Consider the following 23,934-nt stretch of genomic DNA (forward strand, 5'->3'; position numbering starts at 1 on the left):
GTTTTTTAATTTAATGCATTTTTTTCATTGGCATACTTGGTCCTCCGTATACCCAGTTAAAGTCCCCCTCTTTAAAATTCAGGGTCTCATATTGTTTTATTCATTTAGACATCACTAATTATACATAACTGAAGATGGACCCTTTATTCTTACACTTACCAGTGATCCTAGTGATTTTCTGGGCTCCTTAGTTTAAAATGAAATGATTTCCCTATGATGATGACGCAAACTTTTCTAATTATCTATAATATATTCGTTTTATAAAAATAAGTCAAGTCAAATATTCAAATCCTTTTAATTGTTATTTTTCCTCCTAAGCAGACAAATGCTTCGCTAAACAATTACTCTCGTCCATTGTGTTCATATCCTGAGCTGCTATTTGTCCTCCACTGTATCTCTGACATCATTAGCCTGACTGGGAGGATCTGTGCGCACTGCCCTTTAAGATGCGTCTGTCATCGCTCCGTTAATGGAAAGTCACTCCGGCTGTTTTCTGCGGTGCAGATCTGTTCAGTAAGGGCCTGGCTGGAGGAAGGCGGGGAGAAAAAAAACACGCACGAGTGGATTTTGTGTCGGCCGAAAACCCAGGAAGGAAGCGGGAGAAGGGACAGGGCTCCGCCGAGAGAGACGGAAATGAGAGGGGGGTGTCCAAAGAGGAAACCCTATCCCTTTAAGAGCAAGTGGGACATAGCGGTGCGAGAAAAGGAGAGGAGGGGGAGAAGAAAGAGGAATTAAAAAAGAAAAGGAAGAAAGAGACAGGGAGGGAGGAGGGAGAGCGGGCGATAAAAAAAGAAAGATGACATCCTCGCAGCTGAACGGCCGAGGTGGAGCGATAGGCTGCGGCCCGGCGAGAGCGCCGCTCGCCGGGGTCAGGGCTTGAATCCAACAGCGAGGCTTCGACAAACACCCGATTGGCCTATTTGGGGGGAAATCGGAAAAAAAATATTTGGATTCATAAATTAAAAACAAAGCATGACCTGCTGTGCTGCCAGATACGTGTGTTATAACCCATATTTGTTCTTTTGCGTAAAAATACGCATTTATTTCACGCAGGTTGGCTTATTGTTTGTTGCTAAAGTGTGATACTGTGAGATGCGAGGTTTTTTGTTTTTTTGCTTCTTTTTTTCTGGAAGTAGTTTGGACTGTGTGATCCTGCGCTTCAGTGAGACTGCTGTTTAAATTAATTAAAGTTAGAAACCAAAGTCAAAGAGAGAAACGGGCTGTTATTGGCCTGGCCTGCTCCACCACTGCCTGTGTACCGCAGCGTGCGTTAGTCAACAGCTGCGTGCATTTTAATCGTCAGCACTAGGCTACCTCAATGAGAGAAACATATTTTTGCAGACGGCTTTTTTCGCGTTTTTCCAGAGGACCCGGGAGCCCGGCGTTTCTGCTGCCGGACAGGCGGCTGTTTGCGCCCCGATCAGCGGCGGGCCGACCCGAAGAAAGCGATGCAAAGACCGCTCTCCTCGATCTCAATCCAGAGCTGACTTTCTAATCTCCATCGCTGTGGCGCAAAATGGATGCTGCTTGGAGCAATTTTCTCTTCCAGGTAGGCCTCTCTCTTTCCTCTTTGCTCTGCTTTCACTTTAACAGCTCGCGTGCTGTCGCGCAGGCCTCCCCCTCTCTCTCCCTCTGTCTGTCTCTCAGTGTGGGTCCACAGCTGTCCTGCAGCCCTCACTTCTTGCATTTACTACGCCGCACTCTTGGAGAAGATATAGCTGTGACTTGTGTTTACATTTGGTGATGGCCTTCTCCTTTGCTTCTCCAGAGTACTCCCACTCAAAACCAAGTGGAGGGGAGCCTCCAATCAGAGCTCTTGCCAGTTCATACGAGTTCTCCCCAGACCCCACCCACAGAGCACATAGCACAGCCTCCTTCAACTGTGGACACCACTGCTCTCAGTGAGGAACCTCTGCCTGGTAAGGGGACACTGCACTCTTAAACACCTGTGGAGCTGAGAAAAAGTGTTTGTGAAAAGACCGGACACAGCGAGGCAGATGATGGCCACAAAAATTTGAATCTCTTAAAATAGCCGAGTACTTAAACGTGCAAATGCAAATGGCAGCGAATGAACCACTTGTGTGGTCTAAAAAATGTAAAAAGTGTACAGGTCACTCATGGATTATCAGGTACAGGTGAATGACACAGTGTAGAGCATCTCAGCATCGCTATGACAACAGCATGAAGAATATCAACTCATACACTGGTGATCAGAGCAGGATTGTGTAGTTTATGAATAATGTGTATTTATTTTTGCTATCATAGAAAGCAACTAAATTTCTTTAATCCTACCAAGCCTGAGCCATGAAGCTCTTCAGCACATCGTCTTCACTTGTGTGCCAGCAGAAAAATAAGAAATATGGAGCACTGACCACCACATCCCCATCTGTCACTCAGATAATAAGTCACCCTCCCAAAATGTGAATATTTTCGATTATACGTGTCATCTGTGGTTGATAAGAGAATATCTTTGAGGTTTAGAGTGTCTGAAGAACTCATTTCTGAATGGACTTTAATCTCATCAGAATAGTTAATGCAATGGTTACTATAGTAACAGCCCTGGCAATATATCAATCATATCAGCCAGTCATTTTAATAGCTAACCAGTTAGTTATGTAAGCTAAAAAAAAAAAGTTTAAAAATCTTTTTCTATTACATCTTCTTAAGATGGACTTTTCTGCTTTGGATTTTTTATTTTTTATTTTTTGGACTAGTTGACCTTCCAGAGGTTTATATTTAGACCGGCCACATACACTGTATGTATCTGTTTTCCTGCAGGATGCCTTAAAGGATCATATAAAGCATCAAAAGTTAACATCTTTCCTTCTTTCTTTCTTTCTTTTTTCCATCATCTGTCTTTCCTCACACCTCCCTCGGCTCCAGTGAAGCCCGTGTCTCGGCCAGCTCGCGTGCAACACATCTGTGCCATCTGCAACAAGCAGTTCAAGAACAACTACAACCTGCGGCGGCACCAGTCGGTCCACACTGGGGTACGCATGAAGGACAGGGCCAGAGAGCAGGCGGAGGGAGCAAAGGAGAGAGCTGCCAGCCAGGTGGTGGCGGCGGCGGCAGACCCGTCGGCAATGGCGGTGGGGGCCGGAGGGAGGGCGGAGAGGCCCCATGTTCCCCTCTCCCTGCTGCACCTCTCCGCGCCTCCCCCTCTCGCCCCTCCCGGTGTGCTGGCGGGCGTTCAGCAGCCTCCCCTGGGTGGTCAGGATTGTGAAGGGGTGGCCATGCCAAACGTAATGGCTAGTGTTAACCCTCATGCTCCGCCTCCTGCTGCTGTCGTCATGGCCACAGGGGCGGCAGTACAGGTGGGTCAGGGCCTTGTGGAGATGGCTGTCGTCAACCCCGAACCTTCAAGCATGTTGTTTCTTAAGCTGCCTGACCGGAGGGATGGTTAAGACGTCTTCTCCCCGCAAGCAGCTGCCCGTGTGTCACCTGCTTTGTATTTGATTCAAATTCCCCAGTTTCTCACATTTTCCATAAAGCCCAGGAACAGAAATCCGTTAAGGGACCAGTAAATTCCATCCCAGTGTTTGGCACTGGTCCCTCAGTTTGAGAAACACTGTGCTTGGAAGCCTCCCCCATGCTCCCCTGCATGTTCTCTGTAACACAAACAGTGTGAAAGTGGCTAAATGTTTTGCACAAATAGTGAAAACTTTGCACAACCCACACTTAATTGGCAAAATCTCAGCGTGCATCTTGCATGGTTTCCACATAAGAAACAGGGCAGCCAACAATGAACGCATTTCTTTTCACAGTGCAGCAGCGAAAAGCTTAACGTCTGAACTCTGTAGTGTGCTTATCTTGTCTGCTTTGCCTCAGCGGCCCACGAACCCCAACCCCAACCCCGTGAGGAAGAACCACGCCTGCGAGACGTGTGGGAAGGCCTTCAGAGACGTCTACCATCTCAACCGTCACCGCCTGTCCCACTCAGACGAGAAGCCGTTCTCCTGTCCCATCTGCCAGCAGCGCTTCAAGAGGAAGGACCGCATGAGCCACCACGTGCGCTCCCACCAGGGCGGCGTGGAGAAACCCTACATTTGCCCCCACTGTGGAAAGGCTTTCTCCAGGTAATGCAGCAGAACGAATGTTCCCGACACACTTGCGGCACGTGAAGAATTTCCTGCTCTGACGTGTTTCTCTGTTCTTTCTCTGCTCCCAAGGCCCGACCACCTCAATAGTCACGTCAGACAGGTGCACTCCTCAGAACGACCCTTCAAATGCCCCGTAAGTCACAATTATCTCGTGTTTTATCTTCACTTTACTTTACACGTTTAGTCACTTCACTGTGTGCATAGTGTTCCTCTTACACATTGCAGTGCTTTTATATTTTCAGCTTATATATTGCAGACAGACACGAGTATATGAACAATGAGAATATTACCATGGAAACCGATGTGGATAAAGTACATATGTATCTTAATCAGATATGTAGGCATAACATTTATTTAACATTATTGTGAACATTATGCCTACATGCAGCACAACTGAAGCTGGATATTTACACAGGCAAGATCAGCATGTCTCATCGCACACTTGTGTGTTTATGTATATGTGCATCTACATGCGTCATACATAAAGATGTGAACTACAGATCTTTGAACTTTCGTTAACTTAAATTTGATAAATATTGGTTTATCAACTATATGATGACGAACCGTGACAGTAGAAATGATAAAACTCTTTCACACAGATACACACAGACTTATTAGACTGTGGATCACTCACACAGTCCAATATAAATATATATATAAATATAAATATGCAGCCATCATGACACTGAAGTTATGAAATTCTCTTTTACTGTATCATTGTATGATCAACAGAACAAAATCTTGCATAACAATTTTTTTTTGCACTTATTGAGGGGTGAGAGTCTCTGTGCTGAGTGTAGTAGCAGTCATTACATAGTTCACGTGGCCCTTTAAACATACATAGATTTATCTGTTTATTTATTTATAAAAAATAACTTTTACCACTGCTGTTTTTTAATTTTTGTTATTATGATTAAGTAAATTAGCTTACCAACAGTACAAACAGACCAAATAATCATATGCTATGGGCATGCGCTAACTGTATAAAAAAGATGGAGTTAGCTGCTGACATCACAGTGGTTTGTGAAGCCCTCTTTGAAGTCTCAATTCTGACATCATGACTGTCACCATCCTGGGGGGGGGGGGGGTTTACAGCCTGAAGTGAACATGTTTGGATAAGAGGGCAAAGTGCTAAGTTGCTAGCTAACGCAAGATAGCAAACAGATACCTGCTAATAACTGCTAAGTAAAGAATTTTACTCACCAAAACTGGAGCTTAGGCTTCTTGAACAGGCTGTTAGGTCCATTATCCACAAAGCAAAGCATAGTATTTGTCTGATAAATGCCCTGGAAATCTTTAAAATGTCAAAAGCACCCCAAAGAAATTAGCTGTGGTACAGTGGCGCTAACAGCTACAGCTTCCTCTGTCAGCATTAGCAGTGTGAACATTGTTTTGGACATATATTGATCCTGAAAAGGTAAAATAGCTGTAGAACCTAAACACTTTAAACAAATGTATTTCTTCTGTAAAGAAAGTCTGATGCCTGAAACAGTGCGTTAGCGACGAACAGTGTGCGGAATACATTTGTGGGTTTTCAAATATGTGCAGCTGTCACTAAGATTTTGTGGCGTGCAAAACATAATATTGTAAAACCTCACTTTAAAAATTGTAGTTTGCGAAAAGTTTTGCCATCATATTGTCATATTGCTTTCTTGTTTTTTCAGACATGTGAGTCCAGTTTCGCTACTAAGGATCGTTTGCGTGCACATATGATTCGCCACGAAGAGAAGGTGCCCTGCCACATCTGTGGGAAGCTCCTGTCAGCTGCTTACATCACAGATCACATGAGAGTGCACAACCAGTCGCAGCACCACTCATGCCATCTCTGTAACCGCAGTAAGTACAGGTGTTTTATTGCACTACATTCAATATAAATTGCATTTTGAGGGAGGAAACACGGACATTAAAGCAGACATAGCTTTAGGGATGAAACAGAGACTGTGGACTCTGTAGTAAAAATGTCAAAAACAAAAAGACCACAGTGCACCTGGCTTAACCTTTTTTACTCTTTTGTTCTTGCTTTGTGTGAAAGATGAAGAAAAAACAGAGAAAAGGATCATTTATCTTGCTCTGCCTGAAGAAAACAAAATCAATCTACCATCACCGCTATAGCACGCGCTTATGTGCTGCACTATTTCCTGGCTGAGTGCTGCAAATGCCTGAAGTCACAGCTGTTTGTTCAGCAGTTTTACTGCGATAGCAAACCTCCAGAATGTTTCAGAGAAAGAGTCCAGTGACTTTGAACGTGGCATGATTTTTAGTGCCAGACCTGAGTATTTCAAAAACTGCTGATCTGCTGGGATCAAAACCATCTTTAGGGTTTACAAAGAACAGTCTATAAAATATCCGGTCATGAGCAGTTCTCTGGATGACTGCGTTGAGCTGATAGGAAGGCAACAGTAACTCAGATAACTTCTTATTACAACCAAGTTATGCAGAAATAAAGCAGAGTATTGATTTCTCCTGCAACATGGTGGGGTCAGAATTTGGAATAAGCTTCATAAAAGCATGGCTCAGTCCTATGGCCATGAGCCATAAAAGCATGGTTCATGACTCAGTCCTTATATCAGTGGTAGTGATGGTGCACTGGTGCGTCAGATATTTTCTTGGCACACTTTGAATCTCTTAGAACAAAGTCTCAGAGGAATGTTTCCAGCACCTTGTTGAATCTTTGCCAGGAGTACAACCCAGTACTAGCAAGGTGTACCTAACAATGTGGCCAGTTGACTCTTGTTGCATAACACTTAACTGAAAAGTGTCCATATAAACTTCACACAGAAGGCCCCGGCCAGATGGTGGAGTCGAACTCGAGACATTCTTGCGGTGACAAGTGTATTTGTAAAATTTCAGACTGTTAACATGAGGTTCCAACATCAGTATTTGATATTTATTTAGTGTCCAATCACATTTACACACTCGTTCTTTCACTTATGACCGTTTACATATTTAAATATGGTATTATAATAACATGGTAGCACTGTGGTTGGCAGGCTTGGGTCAGGGGAGTCTTGCAAAAGAGAAAAAAATAAAACCTTGAGTTTTTAATTTGTCGTTTTATGAGCTTGCTGCATTGTTTTGTTTGTGCTTGGATCTCAATTGCATCATCTCTCGCTGAAGTAACGCTTCTCGGCTCTCTCCCTCTCGCCCATCAGGCTTCACCACACTGACGTACCTTCGTGTCCACGCTCAGAAGCACCACGGCCAGGAGTGGAAGGACAGCCCGGGGGGCTTTGGCGGCAGCGCCTCTGGCGGCATGCTCGTCTGTCACTTGTGTGGCGTCCACTGCAAGACGCCCACCCAGCTCCAGGGTCACATGGGCACCCACACCAACAACCAGGCCGCCCAGAACCCCGTCACCTCTAATGTGGCTGCCAGCAGCTCAATCACCCTTAGCAACATGGTGACAGCACCCACCGTCTACGTCACCGGTAACACGGTGGTGGACCTGCTCGTCACAGACTGCTCTAGCATTGCAGCACCGCAACCCCAAAGTTAGCAGTAGAGAGCTCATCAGCAATAACCCCTGTCCTTCAGCAGAGGGCAAGGTCAGAGACGGTTGGAGTTACTCGTAGATGCTGATCCGATTTTAGTTTTGTCACATCCCCACTCACGGGTAAGGTTAGGATGAAGAGTTGAGGGGAGATTAACACCAGTCAGTGCTCAAGGGCAGTTTAACCTCAGAGTTGCAGAGCTGAGGCACCAGAGAAAAGGAGAAAATGGAGGAGCCGGGGAGGGGGGCAGACAAAAGGACATTTGTAGCTGCAGGAGGTTCAGTGACACTAACGACAAACGTGGATGTGTTGTCCAGATATTTCCGAGTGCTCTTGTACGTTTAAAACTCCAATGAAGCTGTGGTATTGTGAGCATCTACTGTATCACTCTCCTCTCTCTTTCCTCTCTCTCTGTCTCTTCCCTCGACCCCGGCGTCGGCTGCTCTCTGCAAGCGCACCAAGTACTGTATGTATATCTCACACCAGCTCTGATCTTACCTCCATTTTGCAGCTCACTTACTAAGAATCCAAAAGGCTTGCATTTAAAATAAGTAAAGAAAAAAAGTAGCAGGGAGAGAGCAACTCCCAGAAAATAAAACGAAGAATCGGTTTAGAGGGGAGGTCGCGTGGATGGGTGCGCGGAAGTCTCGGCTCGACTCGCATGTTGGCTTGTATTTTGTTTTATTTCATTTGTTTTTTTTTTCAGAGAATTAACTTTTGATTTGAAGCGGCGATGATCGTTTCTTTAAGTCTCTTTGATTCGGATGTTTGTAGATCGGGACAGAAGACGGCATGCATTCGTGGGATGTACTTTATTCATTTGTCTCCATAAAGGTACAGAGATGACGAGAGAGTTGCGTTCAGCACCGTCAAGCACCTTAAACTTGTTATTGCTGGATTCTGTAAAGGATCGAAGTGGGTTTAAGATTTCTTGGATTTTTCTCGCTCTGAGTCTTCCTCTCTGGGTCTAGCCTTTGAAATTTAAAAAAAAAAGAAAAGAAAAAGCAAGAAACAACTGCTAACAAACACTTCAGCTTCTGACATGGCGAAATCTTGCACCTGAGAACTACCTTTTTGCATGAAAACAAGCTAGCTCAGTCATGCGTATTGTTAGGGAGCTGTGATGACAAAAGAAACTTTTCAGCAGTTCCACTAAGTAAGTTAGTTGGCTGTAAACAATAATATTTATAAAAGTGTTGATTTCATTCAGACATTTTTAACATTGTTGGCCATTCATTTGATTGTATCGCCACAGTCCTTTTGTTTTCTCTATGTACCAGTCCAATGAGTGAAACTTATGCATTAGATTTAGTCATTTAACCCTCTGTATAGCACATAATGTTTCGAACACGTCATTTTGCATTAATCATGTGAAGAATGGACTTTTTTTTTTAGTTATATTGTGGGTGATTGAGTGGTGTTGAAAGGGCTTCTAAAGTCACAAGTTGGAGTTTGATGACATAAGTCGGGATTTGCTGTAAACTAAATCCTGGTTTCGTACTGGAGCGAGTTTTCAGTTTTGTGTTGATACGTTATCTCGAGATTCATAGAGTTCTTTTCACCTTTTTTTTTTCTTCCTTTTTCTTTTCCTTTGGAAATACGTTCTTCCTGTTGAGAAAATTAGTGAATTACTACAAGTTAATTTTTAGCTTTTCTCCATTACATTAAGAAAAAAAAAGTAATACCTCTACTCTAGGATTCTGTACAGCTCTTGTGATACATCTTAATGCCTTATCGTACTCAACTGCATTTTAATTCTTTTATGATAAAATATTTCAAATCTTAGTCATGGATTCATTAAGAATATTAATGGGATGTATTTATATTTATATTTTTATATTTCTCAACAGTATGCATGTCTAAAAGGTTGTTAGAGCAAAAAAAAAAATCAATGATGCTTACTACAGTCATAAATATTATGTTATTTTGTAGATGCAGTAGAGTTCATGTTATTATTTTGTAATTTGGACAATTTAAATTAAAAAGAGTAAATGGGCACTGGTTTGTGGGCTGATCCTTTCTCCGACCGTGTAAGACGATCGTCCATCCATCTCGGTCCCGGTGGGGCCTGGAGCCTCTTTCAGTAGATACTGAGTAAATGGCAGGGTACATGCAGGACAGGTCTCTACTCCATCACAGGGCTAACTCAGAGAGACAGGCAATCATTCACACCCCCGCCAACTAACCTAACGTGCATGTCTTTGGACTGTGAGAAGAAGCCAAAGCAGCCACAGGGAGAACAAAACCTTCTGCTGTGAGGTGGCAGTGCTAACCACAATGGCACCACTGATAAGAATATTATTAATGAGAGTCTTCAGTTTAGTATTTCACATTGAAATACACATTAAGTAGCCTATTAAGCATAAATGATGCATAATTTGGTCTGCAAAGTACAAAGGTTGAGTAAGGGAAGGCAGTTAAAAGGATTATAGTAGTGTAGTGCTGTCTGATTACATGCTAAAGTTGCACATATTGGTAAATGGCCTGTATTTATATAGCGCTTTACTAGTCCCTAAGGACCCCAAAGCGCTTTACATATCCAGTCATCCACCCATTCACACACACATTCACACACTGGTGATGGCAAGCTACATTGTAGCCACAGCCACCCTGGGGCGCACTGACAGAGGCGAGGCTGCCGGACACTGGCGCCACCGGGCCCTCTGACCACCACCAGTAGGCAACGGGTGAAGTGTCTTGCCCAAGGACACAACGACCGAGACTGTCCGAGCCGGGGCTCGAACCGGCAACCTTCCGATTACAAGGCGAACTCCTAACTCTTGAGCCACGATCCCCCCATATTGATCATTTGAGACCATAAATCTTTACCCATTCATTTATTTCTTCATAGCTGGGCAATTTACAATGCAGGATACTAGTGCTGATTTTAATTGAAGACACGACAACTAAATTGAGTAAAAGGTTTTTGTATAACATTCCAACAGGCAGCTATACATTAGGGATTTCTTTTGTATCAGGAATGTCCTAAAATGTCAGGTTTCACTGTGGGAAAAAGGGATAATGTTAGTAAAAGTCCATACAGCAGCACCAATTTGGATACTGGATAAAGCCAGCTTTAAAATTCTTTGACATTTTTCACTTAAAATTAATCAGAAAATATTGATGACAAGAAAAAAAGTTTTAGCATGTTTTCAGAAAAGAGAGAAAATATCCAGTGAGCAGCAGTTCTCTGGGTGACAATACCTTGCTGATGTAAGAGGAGAACAGCCAGACTGCTTTGAGTTGAGTGGAAGGTAAGAGTAACTCAAACAACCACTTCTTACAAAGTACAACACAGCAAACCTTGAAGCAGATGAAAAAAAAACACACCAGGGGCCACTCCTGTCAGCTAAGAACAGGAAACTGAGGCTACAATATGCATGGGCTCACCAAAACTGGTAAATGGAAGATTTGAAAGATGTTGACTGATAAAAACATGGATCCATCCTGCCGTGGATCAACGCTTCAGGCTGCTGGTGGTGTATGATGTGAAGGATATTTTCAGTCATCAGATCTCAATCCAGTAGAGCATGTTTTTGACAATACAATACAATACAATTTTATTTATATAGCACATTTAAAAAACCACAGGTATGCCAAAGTGCTTCACAGAATGAGTTAAGAGCAATAATAAATACAAATATAAAGCACAAAATACAAATAAAATATACTAACAGGCGGGTGACATAACTAACCAATAATACACCAGGCATAGTAGGCACAACCCGAAAGGCTTAAGGTTAAAACATTATAAACATTAACAAAATGATAAAGATAAGTTCCAGTACACTAAAAATGTGGGCTCTAGGAGGCGGGGAAAGCAAGGCTAAACAAATAAGTTTTTAATCGAGATTTAAAAGATTGAATTGTATCAGACGCCCGAATAGCTAGGGGGAGGTTATTCCAGAGGTAGGGTGCGACAGCGACGAATGCGCGGTCACCTCTGGTCTTGAGCCGAGATCTAAGTCGCACCAGGAGCATTTGGCCTGCTGATCTAAGCGCTCTCCCAGGGGTATAAAAGCTGAGGAGATCCGTAAGATAGCTGGGCGCGGTGTTATTTATGATCTTAAAAGTGAGCAATAAGATTTTAAAATCAATACGAAATTTAATAGGGAGCCAGTGGAGGTCGGAAAGAACTGGATTAATAGACTCAAACCTGCCAGTTCCAGTTAAGAGACGCGCAGCCGCATTTTGAACGAGCTGCAGTTTGTGAACAAGGGCAGAATGGAGACCAGTATAAAGGGAATTACAATAATCTAACCTTGATGTAACAAAGGCATGGATAAGTTTCTCCAGGTCCTTACGTGGTATGTAGGGCTTGGCCTTAGAGATTAGACGTAGTTGATTGAAAGTCGATTTAACTACGGAGGACACATGTTTGTCCAACTTGAAGGAACTGTCCAAGACAACACCCAGGTTCCTCAGAGTGTCAGAAAGGGAGTCAGCAAAGGGCCCAAAAATACCAGTTAGTTCAGCCCGAGAGAAGGGAGTATCAAAGATTACAATTTCTGTCTTCTTATCATTTAAAATGAGAGAATTGCTCAGTAGCCAGTTTTTAACTTCATTCATACAATCAAAGAAGTGTTGCAATGACGACGTGACATCCTCAGCTAGTTCAAAATAGATTTGAATGTCATCCGCATAGAAGTGAAAAGAAAAGTTGTATTTATCAAAGATTCGGCCCAAGGGTAACAAGTATAAAGAGAACAGCATGGGACCCAGCACAGACCCCTGGGGGACACCAGAGGTGACAGGGGCAATGGAGGAGGAGTAGGTACCCATGGTGACAGAAAAGGACCTTTCTGAGAGATAGGATTTAAACCAGCTATCCGTGGAGGAACGGGATATTCATATTACTGATGTGCACCTGTGACGGCAAGCCACACATGGTAAGCTCCACACCTCACCGCCAGTTGATTCACTTTAGTTTACTTTGCAGTCACTACTTTAAATATATTCTATTTATTGTCCAATATTGTTTCTTTATTAAATGTATTTATTTTTTCATTTCACCTTCCAATGTTTGTATGGCATGCACACATATTATCACCGCAAGGTCAAAGTTCTGTTTTATGTCATATTAATACATCTGTCTTTGCTTGAGTTACCTGGGGTTTGGCTTCCCCTTCCTGGCTGGCAAAAGGTGTGGCAAAGGGCTGGGAGAGCTGAAGAATAGCTGACAGCCTAATTGGGTGAAACCAAATGATTCAAATTTGTTTAATTGTTTTGGATTAGTTAATGTTATTGCAGCCATTTCCCCCCCCCCCCCCTTGTGTGTCATTTGATTTAGCTAAACCATTAATTAAGTTCCCTTGAACTTGAAATGTATGGCTGTACTTATTAGTATAGTCAGACTGTATAGATGACTGTACTATACATACAGCATTATGAAAAAGTCTTGAGCCAACCCTTAGTAGTAGTAGTATCATTATTTTCTTGACATTTCTTTAAGTAGTCTTTAGGAATAGTTCTCCGGGCTTCTTAGAGGACATTCAAAGCTCTTCTTTGGATGTTTGTTGGCTTTTGTTCTGTTCTCTGTCAAGATGATCCCACACTGATTCAGTATACCGAGGTCTGAACTCTGGGGAGACCAATCCATGACTGATACTGTTCCATTGTGTGGTTTTCTAACACTGTATTGGCAGAAGAATTAAGCTGTTGCCAATCAGATGCTTTCTCAATGGTATTGCATGGTGGATAAAAATCTGATGGTACTTTTCTCTGTTCATTATTCCATCAATTTTAACAAGAACTCAGACACCAGTAGCTGAAATGGCCCCAAGCAAATTTTACTACTCAGACATGCAGCTACATGTTTGCAGTTTAACTGAGAAAAAAATATTTCATGTTTCTACAAGAGCGGATGCCGTTGAGCGTTCAGGAAGACTGTTAATGTCCTTGGGTGTGGACTAAAGTATGATCAACTAGTAACAAACAGAACTCATTTTACACTGCATGTTATTAGTAGCTGTTCTTTGATAACTTTAAAAAACAAGAATTGGGTCCATAGGTTTGACTATAGTTTGGATTTTGTCTCATAGACAGAGGGTCAAAAGTATACTTGCACCCCCATTTTACATATCCTTAAGCAAGGCCACTTCAGAAGCCTAATGTTAGCCTGCTTTATCCTTTCATAAACCAGTGTTGATGTGTTTGGCATCATTGTCCTGTTGGAACACCCAACTGTGTCCACGTTCCAACCATATAGCTGTTGATCTGAGGTAAAGTTGAAGAATTTGAAGGTAGTCCACTGCCTTCATTATTTGATCCAATACCACTAGCAGCAAAACAGCCCCAGGAGCATGATGCTACCTCCACCATGATTGACGGTGGTACCGTGTTTTCTTTTTTGAAAGCCTCAGCTTTACTTCTCCAAACATAACTCTTGTCATTGTGGCTAAATAGCTCAATCTTTGTCTCGTCTGACTATTTGGCTTGTCCATGTGGGCAGCTGCAAATTTCAGTTGAGCTTAGGTGTCACTTTTGGAAGGGGGCTTCATCCTTGGTCAGCACCCTCTCACTCTATAGCGATGTAAAACTTACTTCATTTTGGACGGTGATGCTGGTGTTGTAGCAGTTTCCAGTTCATGGCACGATTGAGCTTTGGTGGTTCCTGGGTTGTTCCTGAACATCCTAACCAGTTTCTTCTCATCTGAGGGTGATAGTTAGTGTCATCTTCCAGACCTTGGCAAAGTGGTGACACATCTGGATATCTTATACTTAATTGTTTGAACTGATGATCTTGGAATCTGCAGTTGTTTAGAAATGGCTATAGGAGAAATCCTCAACTTGTGTAAATCTACACTTCTCTTTCTTAGATCTTCACTGAGTTCGTTAGAATTTCCCATTGTTCTCTGTGTTGATTGATCCAATAAGTTCTGTCAAACAAATTCTTTTTATGCTGGCAAAGAGAAACTGGCAGTTGTAGTCTATCATAGTCAGTAATATGAAGTTCATTGGCCTTGGCCTTGTTAAGTTAAAAGACACTGAAGATTTAGGTGAGTATATGTACTGTATATATATTAGACGCTGTATATATACTTCTCACCCAATGTGGGTAAGAGAAAGTCCCAAATACATGTAAATGTGTAAACCCAATTCTTGTTTTTAAAAGTCATTAAAGACTTTGTACAATCATTCCATCCTGGAAAAGAAACAGTTCGAAGAAATCATTAAAATCACATAGTTGCCATAACATTTATGCCCATAATGAGTATAAGTAAACATCTGACCATAACTGAATAATGACTCCTTCAAACTCTGATATATATATCTATATCTATATATATATATATAGATATATATAGATATTATAGATAGATAGATAGATAGATAGATAGATGTGTGTGTGTGTGTGTGTGTGTGTGTGTGTGTGTGTGTATGTACGTATATTTACAAATGGCTGTACTTTATTCATGATTTAACGTCTTTACAAATCTGTAATAAACCACAAAATATAAAGAGTAATTTCACGAGCCTAGTTAGGAAGGTCATTCATGTTTATAACCTTCATGGCAGATTGCTTTTGAATTTCACCTTGGCTTATGTTTGCGTTTTACACCCACAGCTGGCATGTGCATGTGTTGCACATACATATACACATTTGCTACCCAGCACCAACTGAGTAGTGTTAGACATGGATATCACTGCCAAGCCTGAACAAAGTAGCATTAATTGTCCCGTTATCTGCAAGCTTCCCTGGCAAGGTCTGCCAGGCAGGGCCGTGACCCTGTAAAGACACTAGGCATGTCTGATTATGTGCAGCTGAGGGCTGATAAGAGATACATTTATTGGCTGTTGCTGTTCACTTATAAACAATGACTCTACGGTTCAAAGATGTAGCCTGTACCACAGAGAATGGGGCTTTATTCTTTGTGCACATTTTCAGTGTTTTATATAAACAGATTAAAACGTCTGTGATTTTGAAAGAAGCAGAGTTAATATTTGCAAACTAAAAATCGAGCTGAAATAGATTGCTTCCCTACGTGGGATCCATTCAGCGTTTCAGTGCACAGAAAACAACAATTTGCAAAATGCGGTGCTGTGACTGGTGCAAATTTCTCGTCATGACATGAGATGCTGCCGCCCGGACCTGTAGGAAAGTAGCTGGCGCAGCAGTCCAACAGTGTTGAGTCAACGTTGCATCTGGGAGGCTGAGAGAGGAGAGGAGGCAGCGGCATCTCTGCTCTGCTGTGGCGAGACAGAGGAGATGACATAGCGACTGGACCAGCTACAGTCACTCTGACACCTGTACCCGACTGCGCCATTGTCTTTTGTCATCTGTTTAATTAGATACTGCTATTTCTGTCGCATGCTTCCCACCGATGCCCTCGGTGAGCTGCCCTCATACAGATTTTGATCTAAGTTGAGGCACGCTAGCGCTAGCTCGCTGCTGCTACCCTTCAACATTGAAGTGGTCACATAAACATGCGGATCATCGAGGCGGAGACCCCCGGGATACCTCTAAACGCTTTCAACAGGACACGACTTTCGACTGGCCGCTGACTGGACTCTGCAGAGTCGCCGTGTAAATGTTGCATAACAATTTCTTCCTCTATTCTAGACATGTGTAAACTCCAATCCGCTAGCCACGGTTAGCGCTTAACGGGGTCTGTTAGCTGCGCTGCTACTGCTACAAACAAATAACAAGCTAACGAAACAGTTTAACGCCACCGTGTCTTGTCCATGAATTAGCGAGAAAACACAGACGGGGACACAGTTGACGATTAGTATTTATGTGGAGGTGCTAGTATCTCTCTAACTGTTGTTGTGGATTGATGGATGGTGTCGGTTGCCAAGCCAGTGGTGACTAAAGTACCACAGCTAGCGCTAGCTAGCGTTTGTACTCATTGTTAGCGGGCGGTTGAGGGGTGCAGACAGTTGCTGTTGCCTGCCGCGGGATGGCATATAATGTTGGCTATATCGTTTTGTACACTGAGCATACATGCATACTGGCTGACCCAGTTTTTGTCTTATTAGGACTTGGGAGAAGAAAACGGCAAATCCCGCTAACTCGCCTTGCCACTCTGCCGCTAGTTAGCTTAACTAGCTGTTAAATTTGGAGAGAAAACGTAAGTTAGCGTTTGCTCAGGAACAAGTAAATTTGACACGTGGGCTCCTTGAGTCTGCATCCCGTCAGAGCTTGGGCCAATTTAAAAATTAAAGGTTAACTGACTAGACTAGGCTGGGTCGCCAATGTTGTCAGCATAGCTTATTTGTATGTGAATCAAAAGCGTAACCTGTATCTGGTTATCCAGACAGGTTAACCTCGGCTAGCAGTGCTGCCAGAAGCTTTGAGCAGCAGTAGCATTACATGCAATGTCAATATTTTCGACGTTTGGGATTTTAAAAATAGCGCAATGCGTATTTTGCTAATGGACTTCAACTTTTAATGAGTCAGCTCCTCGACTATGTGCAAACTGTAAAAACCGCATAGTAAAACCACATGCTTTTATATGTATAGGTGTATATATATATATGCATATAAATGCATATAGGTAAAACGGCATGTTGCACAAAGGCGTCTGCTCACTGACATCCTATCCCCGTGTAGTCTCTCAGCATTCAGTGCAGTGCACCCTTCCCTTACCTGAATCTTAGCTCTTCTTTGGCCTTTCAGTAGAAAAATCTATTCCCACCAATGGTAGTCTAGAATAGTATTTGCGACATGCTTACACCAGGGAATTGTAGTGCGCTCAGTATGAGCCCTCATTCACTCTGTCATGTCTCGTGTTTTTCAGAGAGGTGAAAGAGTGACGGATCTCAAGGACCAGATTGCCTGCTGAACTTTTTGCCTCAACCACAGATCGCCAGGGAACATGCTGGCCATCCTAGCTGCTGGCTCTATTTTCTTTCCAGGCCTTTTCCTGCTGTCCAAACAATGCCTGAAGACCATTCCAGGACTGAGATGGAGCGAAGGGGACGCAGTGATTGTATCAGCTAGGTTAGCCCCTCTGAAGTGCTTTTGAATTGCTGTGTTGTCTTATTTGCAGTAGATGTAGAAATGCCATCTAGAAACTCGACCCTCACTCTGTTTACCTTTTATGCCAACAGCATGCCCTCTAAAATTATAGCAAAGTGGTGCTTTTACTGCAGTGCGATCAAGGTTGTTTTAGACTAAACCTCTTATTTTTTTTATTTATTTTTTTGCGTAACAAGTGTGTCAGATTAATGTGGAAGCTATTATGTTTTTACAGGTACTTTGAGCTGTGTTATTTTGCACATTTTTAACATGTGTTAACTAGACAGTGAATGCTTGTCATTTCAGGTTGGTGTCCTCAATTCAGGCAGTCATGGCTTCCTCAGCAGGCTACATCATTGCCTCTTCCTGTGAAGACATCATTGAGGACCAGTAAGTCTATGAATACATTTCTGGAATATATTCTGTCACATTTGATCAGGCTTTGATATCATGATTGGTCATTTCCAGGTCTGTGTCTGGACTATGTATAGGCTCTCTGGTTTTCATGTTCTACATACAGATGAGGGACAGAGTTATTAATCCCTCTATTGAAATGCCCTTTAAAAAAAATTTTTTTTAAGTGTTTTCCAAGTGTTCTCAAACAGGACAAGGAATTTTTAACACAGCTTTTCCAAACATCCTAGTTTTACTTTGGATGCTTAAATGATTTCACTTTTCACTTTGTTGCTAAAAGCCAATACTGTATCCTTTTTGCTGGATAACAGCGTGCCGTTCTTTCTTCTTGCACATGTCTCGTGTAAATCCCAGGCAGTTGTTCTTTGGCGAAACTCTCAAGCCCCTCCAGATGCAAGGTCTTATAGCATGGACCTTGGTGTTCAGTTTGCCCTACAGATCTTTAGTGGGATTAAAGTAATGGCTCTGTGCAAGCCAGTCAGCAGCGTTCACTTAGTTCTTTACTGGGGCGATATATGTTTTTGGTTGTTGTCATGTTGGGGCGACCCAGACCTAGTTTTACTGTTGAATGCTTGAAGTTTTATTTCAAAATCTTCCCATATCATTCATCAGATATCAAATATCGCCTTTATGATTCCTTCCACCTCAAGGACATCCTCAGTTCCAGATGCACTGAAGGAGCCCCACAACATAATACTCCCTCCACCACTTTTCAATGTATGGATTGTGTTCTTTGGGGTGAATGCCCCTCCCTTCTTTCTCTAAACAAAAGCAGCATTTCTCTGGCCAAAGAGCTCTAGTTTTGTCTCATCTGAGCCAAAGATGTGCCAGGTCATCATTAACATACTTCAATCTGGCTTGAACGATTCTCTTCTGCAGAAATGTAGTTTTTCTTGATATGAACCTCACAGTGCAGGGTTCCAGTGGTTGTCTTCTTTGACACTACAATCCATCTCATGCTTTGTGAGAATCAGCATTTGTTTTTCTTTTGTTTTTGACATAATACTTTTTTCAAGTGACAGCTCAAATCCTTGCCGAAAATTGTGACAAAAACTTTAAATGTCACAGGGGGGAGGGCCTAATAATTTTGTTCTCATCTGTATGTTTTAGGTGGGTTTTTCCAGTTAGTTTTTTCATTGCAGAGGGGGCAAGCTTTGTTTTATTAAGGGTTGTCATAGTTTATATAGCTAATTGTACTTAGCTCCAACTTGGCAGGCAAGTGCAGTATTAATGAAGTTGTGTTCTGACTGTTATGCTTCCAGGCACTGGCTCACGAGCAGTTACATCATGTTCGCCGTTCCCTACTTTGTGTACGACATCTACGCCATGTTCATGTGCTACTGGTACAAGCTCCGGGTCAAAGGGCACGAGGAGGCCTCAGCGGCACCCCAGCACATGAGCTCGGCGCTGACCAGCTACTTGCGTCGCGAGTTCCTCATGGTGCTGCACCATGTTGTCATGGTCACTGTCTGCTTCCCCGTCTCTGTGGTAACTGTCATACATTGCTCTTTCTGTTGAGCACGGATCTGAGCAAAGCAAGAAAAGTATAGCAGTGAATTATCTACCCACACTCAGGTATTTTAGTCTTGTGAAAAGGTGCAGTGTACTTGTGGCAGAAGTGTTTCACGTTTTATTCCCAAAGCAAAACTTACTGTGTAGCACAAAAAGGATATAAGTCCAATTTAATAATCATTGTCTCATAAAGCAATTTATATGGTGTACATTGTATTTAATGTACTGTTAAGTCAAGGAAAAATAGCCCAGTGCCAAATAAGAACCTGATAATTCTCTGATTCTTCTTCTCTCATTTATAAACAAACTAAACTAAGCAGTACGTTTTTTCCAGGTTTTAAAACTATGTCCTTGTTTTAATAGATTTAAAGTTATTCACTGTTCTGCAGCGTGTTCACTGTTCAGCTTCTAGAGGCATTAAAAAGCCGTCCACATTTGTCTGACAGAGTAGCAATTAAGTCTTCAAACTATTTCAGTTGACTAGCTAAACGTTCACTTCCAGAGAAGGGGTATTTTTATTCCAGATGTACTAACAAGTCCACAAAGGAACAAAGCGGTCTAGACAAATAATCAGCCTTCTTTTCCCTCTCTCCCTAGTTTTGGCGACAAGGAAAGGGCGATTATTTCCAGGGCATAATGTTCATGGCTGAGCTCAGCACTCCGTCTGTCTGCTTAGGAAAAATACTCATCCAGGTAAGCATCTGAGTTCAGCCTGTAGGAAGACTGAAGTGCATTTTTATTTTAATTTTTTTTGCATGTGCATGTGTCACACTAAAGTTCTCCTGCACTCTCTACTGTTTTTTTTTTTTTTTTTTTTCCTTCTCCCTTTTTTAATTCATCAGAGAGTATATTTCCAGCCATTCCCAGCATGCAGCTTGTTCATGCCCAGCGGCTCCTGTCAGCTGCGTCTTACATGAACAGCTCTGTCAGAAACATCAGTCTTTAATTGGTAACACAGTCCGCTGCTGGAGTTGCACGTCCCCCCTGTATTTGTTTTTAGGTCTGTGTGTTTCAGTGTCTGCTTGTACTCCAAAGTGAGGCTCCCACAGCTGTTTGTCTCTGAACATAGCCCCTAGATTTACACTGGATGTTCAGCAGATACACTATCTGCATGTCCTTCTACCCTTTATCACTTAGCACCCTGGCTCTCCCATTCACAGTGCACATGGCAGTTTGATAAACAGCAAAAGCTGTGTCCTTAGACCTCCCTGCTTAAAGAAATAACTAAAAAAAAAACCCTATGTAATACAAAAGGGTTCTTATTGATGGGATGCCATGTAATTCTAGCATGTGAGATTAGTGAATGGGCACGAGGAAAAACCTCTTAGGCAGATGTGTGTTTGTGCTCTGTGTTATCTCACGAAAACAGGTTCAAGATAAAGCTTTAAGCTAATGAGGGTGTAAAAAGGGGCTGCTGCAGCATCTCCCTGCCCTCCCACCTTTCCAGCCAGGAGCATTACACTGTGCTTTCCACCTCGTCTTGTTTAGATAGCATTAACAAATATAACAATATTAGAATTAACAGTATTACAGTCAAAGATTAACATCGGTGGCTTTCACCAAACTGTACCGCTTGCTTTTCTTTCTCCCTCTCTCTTTTTATTCCCGCTCTCAGTACAAACAGCAGCACACTCTCCTGCACAAAGTGAATGGGGCTCTTATGCTGATCACTTTTTTCATCTGTCGAGTCCTACTCTTCCCTTACCTCTACTACGTCTACGGAAGGTATGTCTTTCTTTCCATCTCTGTTCTGCTGTCTGGCTGAACTCGGGTCAGTGACTTGCACAGCCACTAGAAAGGTTTGTGAGCGCACGTTTTACAACCCTGCAATTTTTTTTGTCTCCTCCCCGTTTTGGGTCCAGGTACGCATCCATTCCCTTCCACATGGTTCCGCTGACGGTGCCCTGGCACTGTAACCTCGGCGCTGCTCTGCTTATGGCGCCCCAGCTCTACTGGTTCTCCCTCATTTGCAGAGGCGCCCTGCGACTGTTCACGGGCACCTCCCGCTCGCAGAGGCCGCACCCGACCGCCGCCGCCGCTAAGGAGCTCCAGAGGGATGGCAACGCTCTGCCCCAGCCCGCCAACGGCTACAGCACGCTCCCCACAGAGCCCGAGCTGGCCACGCACTGAGAGGAGCGGTGTGGAGGGGAGGCTGGGGGCGGGGGAGGGAAAGAAGGCGAATGTACCAATGAGTATGTAAAGGAAGGAACGCTGCAAGGAGGAAAGCGAGACTTGAAACGAGCTGAGACGGTGGCCTCAGATTGTGCTGAAGTGCTTGTAGCCAGCAAAACAGTTAAACGCTTCAGCGGCTAGCCTTCAAGTACTTCAGCCTCTTAGTTTGTAGGAAACATAAAGGAAGTGTTGGCGCGCTCAGTATTTAAGATGTCTTCGGGCACTGTGACAGACAGGAACATGCACTGACTAGAGAGGAAGTTGCCTGGATGTACAGCAAGCATAGGTGGCCGTTTCCCCTCACGTAGATCAAATTCAGTCCTCTCTGCCTCCTGGAAGAGCAGGAAAATAGGAATGTATTATATTGTATGTTAGTATGTTCGCTGTAGATGGAAGGCCTAATTCAGTTTAGTAATGAAGAAGACCTTCAAAAAAGAAAAAAAAATCCCAGCTAAACAGTATTTTGACTTGTTAGTGTTTATTATCTGTATCCTCTATGTAGTCACTGTCACTCTAACAAAAATGTAACCGACCTGCAGACTGACTCATCTTTAGAACGGAGATAATCTCATACGACTGTATTCTGCTGCCTTATCCCTCCCTCCTGCTCCCCTCCCCCTGATTCTTTATGTTTTAGTTTTTTAAAATATTATTATTTTTTACTCTCAAGAAAGAAGGAAGAGGCTTTCCCTCGGACAGAAAAATGTGATGGTTGTACATAGCAGATGTTTTAAAAAAGAAGAAAAAGTCATTCCATGTCAGTATTAGGTCAGTGTTTATTTATTTTCTTAGGCTTTGTCCGACTTCTGCATCCGACATTTTTGACAGTTCGACGTTAAGACGGAAACATTTCACAGTCTTACAGCTTAGTGAACGCAAACTACCCTCAGATATTTCCACAGTGGTCCTCGTTTCAGTGTAGATAAAGATTGTGTAGATTCCTTTTCATCACTATTATTATTATTATTATTATTATTTTTACATATAAGATGGTTACTTTTAATTGTTTGGTGTTGTACAACAGCACCAATTACTTTGCAGGAATATTTCACAAAGGGATCTGTGATGTTTGAGTGTTTCTAGCTCCGTTAGGGGGTCTCGTAATGTCAAAGTTTGAAGGGGAACAACAAAGACAAGGAAGCACATTTGTTACTTTTTTTTTGCTGTTAAGTCTGTGAGTTAAGCCTTTCAGCCCTGTATGAAATGTTCCAATCATTTGAGCCACTGGTTCTATGAACCTTCTTCGAACAAACAAGCTTGTTTTGTATGATTTCATGTTTGTTTTAAGTAGCTACACTTTTCTGGAAATGGGTCAAGGAAACAAAACAGGAAAAACAAAAAACTCAGACAGCTTAAAAACCATCAAAGACAGGGAAGTGTGTGCCAAAGCATCTGGAGAGCCATGGGCATGTTGAACACAGAATATCCATTCCCCTGTTCCATGACTTCATAAGGTACTGCTTCTTGACAATACTCAAAACATTTCAACTGATGTACTGTATATTCCACGAAATGCTTGTTATTTATTTGTAAGTATTTATTATTTATTTATTTATTTGGTTTGTGGTTTTGAATGCATATTTATGCATACATATTATACTCTATGCTTCTGAGCCTCATGTGAAGGCTGTATTGTTACTCAATCTTAGCTAAAATATACTTCTCTGTCCTGAACCTGTCTCGACTCTTTTTTTTTTTTTTTTTTTTTAAAGCTTTTAGTACTTAAAATCAGACTGATTGTGTAGCTCCATCACTAGGTAGGAATGAGCCAGTAGAGGGTGCCACAATCAGTGAAGTTGTGTGATTTTGAAAAGTTTATTCATTGTCACCACTGCAGCTCTGTACTTACAGCTTTCTTTACCCCTTGAAGGCCTACTCGGAGTAACCCTTGAAGCTGTTTTCTGAACTGAGATGTTTCTTTCATATTTGGGGCCTGTTTATAAAACAAAATGACTGGGTTTGCATCAGAGGTTAGTGAGGGTCAGTGAGGGTAGTCTGCCTGTGCAGCTACCCTTGGAAAAAAAACAAAACTGTTGTAATCAAATGTCTTATTTTCTCAAATATACAGAGGTATCAAATTATTAATGAGACCACATGAAGCAGATTTATGCATTTTTTAAATTCTACGCCCTAATAACATCTATAATATTAGTCGTATAGTAGTTTAAATCAAACAGTCCAGATGTAATTGAAGTGCAGACTTGCAGCTTTAATGCAAATATTTCGCATTAAAGGTTTTGGAATTGCAACCATTTTTCTACAAACGTCCTCATTTTCAGAGTCT

The 23,934-nt window shown here is 42.4% G+C and overlaps 2 protein-coding genes across 5 annotated transcripts; both read left to right on the plus strand.

Moving 5' to 3' along the window:
• The first annotated feature begins 466 nt into the window (after window positions 1-466).
• mazb (MYC-associated zinc finger protein b (purine-binding transcription factor)) lies at window positions 467-9,587 on the plus strand. 2 transcript variants are annotated; one of them, XM_012915851.3, is made up of 7 exons: window positions 467-1,549; window positions 1,769-1,919; window positions 2,884-3,314; window positions 3,829-4,076; window positions 4,170-4,233; window positions 5,765-5,936; window positions 7,253-9,587. In XM_012915851.3, the coding sequence occupies exons 1-7, from the start codon at window positions 1,517-1,519 to the stop codon at window positions 7,594-7,596; spliced, it is 1,443 nt and encodes a 480-aa protein (XP_012771305.1). In that variant the 5' UTR covers window positions 467-1,516; the 3' UTR covers window positions 7,597-9,587. The 2 variants fall into 2 exon arrangements, with proteins under 2 accessions (XP_012771305.1, XP_012771306.1); XM_012915852.4 differs by having other exon boundaries at window positions 471-1,549; window positions 2,884-2,990.
• A 5,862-nt stretch (window positions 9,588-15,449) lies between these two features.
• On the plus strand, window positions 15,450-23,324 carry tlcd3bb (TLC domain containing 3Bb). 3 transcript variants are annotated; one of them, XM_004574607.4, is made up of 7 exons: window positions 15,450-16,118; window positions 17,332-17,534; window positions 17,859-17,942; window positions 19,229-19,454; window positions 20,076-20,171; window positions 21,094-21,203; window positions 21,341-23,324. In XM_004574607.4, exons 2-7 carry the CDS (start codon window positions 17,410-17,412, stop codon window positions 21,606-21,608), a joined length of 909 nt encoding a protein of 302 aa, XP_004574664.1. In that variant the 5' UTR covers window positions 15,450-16,118; window positions 17,332-17,409; the 3' UTR covers window positions 21,609-23,324. The 3 variants fall into 3 exon arrangements, with proteins under 3 accessions (XP_004574664.1, XP_004574666.1, XP_004574665.1); XM_004574609.4 differs by having other exon boundaries at window positions 15,450-15,924; XM_004574608.6 differs by lacking the exon at window positions 15,450-16,118 and adding an exon at window positions 16,136-16,662.
• The last annotated feature ends 610 nt before the right edge of the window (window positions 23,325-23,934 follow it).

The sequence above is a fragment of the Maylandia zebra genome, linkage group LG8, assembly GCF_041146795.1.
Source record: "Maylandia zebra isolate NMK-2024a linkage group LG8, Mzebra_GT3a, whole genome shotgun sequence".
Classification (NCBI taxonomy): domain Eukaryota; kingdom Metazoa; phylum Chordata; class Actinopteri; order Cichliformes; family Cichlidae; genus Maylandia; species Maylandia zebra.